The 1,687-nt window shown below is 38.1% G+C and overlaps 1 protein-coding gene across 1 annotated transcript in view; it reads left to right on the forward strand.

The window, feature by feature from the left end:
- The window catches only part of tspan18 (tetraspanin 18), a 102,337-nt gene that overhangs the window by 92,652 nt on the left and 7,998 nt on the right, over window positions 1–1,687 (forward strand). Inside the window, exons 4-5 of the mRNA XM_015401675.1 lie at window positions 710–904; window positions 1,176–1,250. Coding sequence (XP_015257161.1) covers window positions 710–904; window positions 1,176–1,250 — 270 coding nt within the window. The remainder of the gene's footprint in view (window positions 1–709; window positions 905–1,175; window positions 1,251–1,687) is intronic.

A 1,687-nucleotide genomic window follows, 5' to 3' on the forward strand; every position in this document is an offset into this window, starting at 1 on the left:
ATATTTAAAGTACTTTCAGAAGTTTGAATTCTGAATATGACCGGACCTTTCCTTGAAGTATATGTATGAATGAATAAAGATACCACAATTTTACAGTGATACCATATTAGCAGCAATATTTAAAAAAAAGTAAATGAGGCAATTGGTTTGAAACAAAACAGAAGAATTAATCCTGCTGCAAAAAAAAACATCTTTATATTTGTTATCAACCTTTTTTTCCTGTAACTTTACTCTTGATGTGTGGTATTAAGAAGATTTAAATAAACGTTTGGTGAGTTGTTATTATTCAAGTAAACAAGCCTATAATAGAGAATATTATTCATTTTTCCCATTATATAGAAACGGAGGTAGTAGCTGATTAGATCCAGGCTCACAACTCCAGTGAATGAACTAACCAATGAATCTCTAACTCCTGTTACCTGAGTAATCAGATATGCTCCATCAGTTTCCATGCTGTTACTATCTGTGCTTAATGTGACTGTAAACCTTCTTCTACAGCCAGTTCCTTACTTTGAAGCAAGGAAAATGCATAGTTGCATTTTCAGTCAGCTGGCTGGCAGTGTGCAGCAATGTCGCTGGGTTGTTCTATGATCCTTTCAGTCATTTTGGATCCACCTTTTTAAAGCTTTGCTTGGTACAGCATGGAATAGATATCATTGATCCAATATTTTATGTCTTTATTTAGTGGCCTTTTTTTTTATTCCTTCAGCTGGGAGGCTCCTTCCTCCTAGGAGTGGGGGTGTGGGTGCTAGTTGACCCCACAGGATTCAGAGAAATCGTAGCCGCTAACCCTTTGCTGTTCACTGGAGTCTACATCATCCTGGGCATGGGAGGGATGCTCTTCCTCCTGGGCTTCCTGGGCTGCTGTGGAGCCATTCGTGAGAACAAGTGTCTTCTCCTTTTTGTGAGTCCATAGACATTTTTGCTTATGTTCTTTTTTCTTAACTTATGTTTTATTTTATTAGTTTTGAGAGTTTTAAATATGCAGAAAAGGAAAAATGCCCTTCAGTTTCCCTTAACACTTCAGGAATCCTGCAGTTTTAATGCTGACATTAGAGGGCACAGGGAGTGATATTTTGTTTTTGTTTCAAAAACCTGATGTGCATTTTTTTTTTCCCTGACTGACACAATTTGTAATTTTCACACGATTCCCCTCTCCTTTGTTCATTTGTTAGTTCTTCATGCTCATCCTGCTGATCTTCTTAGCAGAGCTGGCTGCTGCCATCCTTGCCTTCATTTTCCGAGAGCACGTAAGTTGAATTAGCAAACTTGCTATCTTTGGAGAGTGTCAGGTCTAAGCACCTAAAACATCATACATACATACAGGGAAAGAAAGAAAGCACAGAGACAATTCATTTAGTAACTCGCGAGGAGAGTAGGAAGGAGACTGTAGAGTTTACAATCTCCACCCCACTCTGCAGTCTTCAGCTTTCTCCTTGCTATTTATTGAAGAAAAGGGGATGTCCCTAATTACACCAGCTGAGGTTTAACTAAAGGGAAAGGGAAACAAAAGGATCTTACTTTAAACCTCAGCACATATGTTAAAACAAAGAATTGGAAGAAACATGTGATAGAGGATGTTCAGGCCTCCTTCAAAACCCATCCGTTGCACGACCTTTATCTGGAACAATCTTAAGCAAGAGTTAAGAAAAGATGAATCCCAGATTATACATCATAATAGTTCATT

This window comes from Cyprinodon variegatus, unplaced genomic scaffold (assembly GCF_000732505.1).
Source record: "Cyprinodon variegatus isolate N-32 unplaced genomic scaffold, C_variegatus-1.0 Scaffold1248, whole genome shotgun sequence".
In the NCBI taxonomy this organism is placed as follows: Eukaryota; Metazoa; Chordata; class Actinopteri; order Cyprinodontiformes; family Cyprinodontidae; genus Cyprinodon; species Cyprinodon variegatus.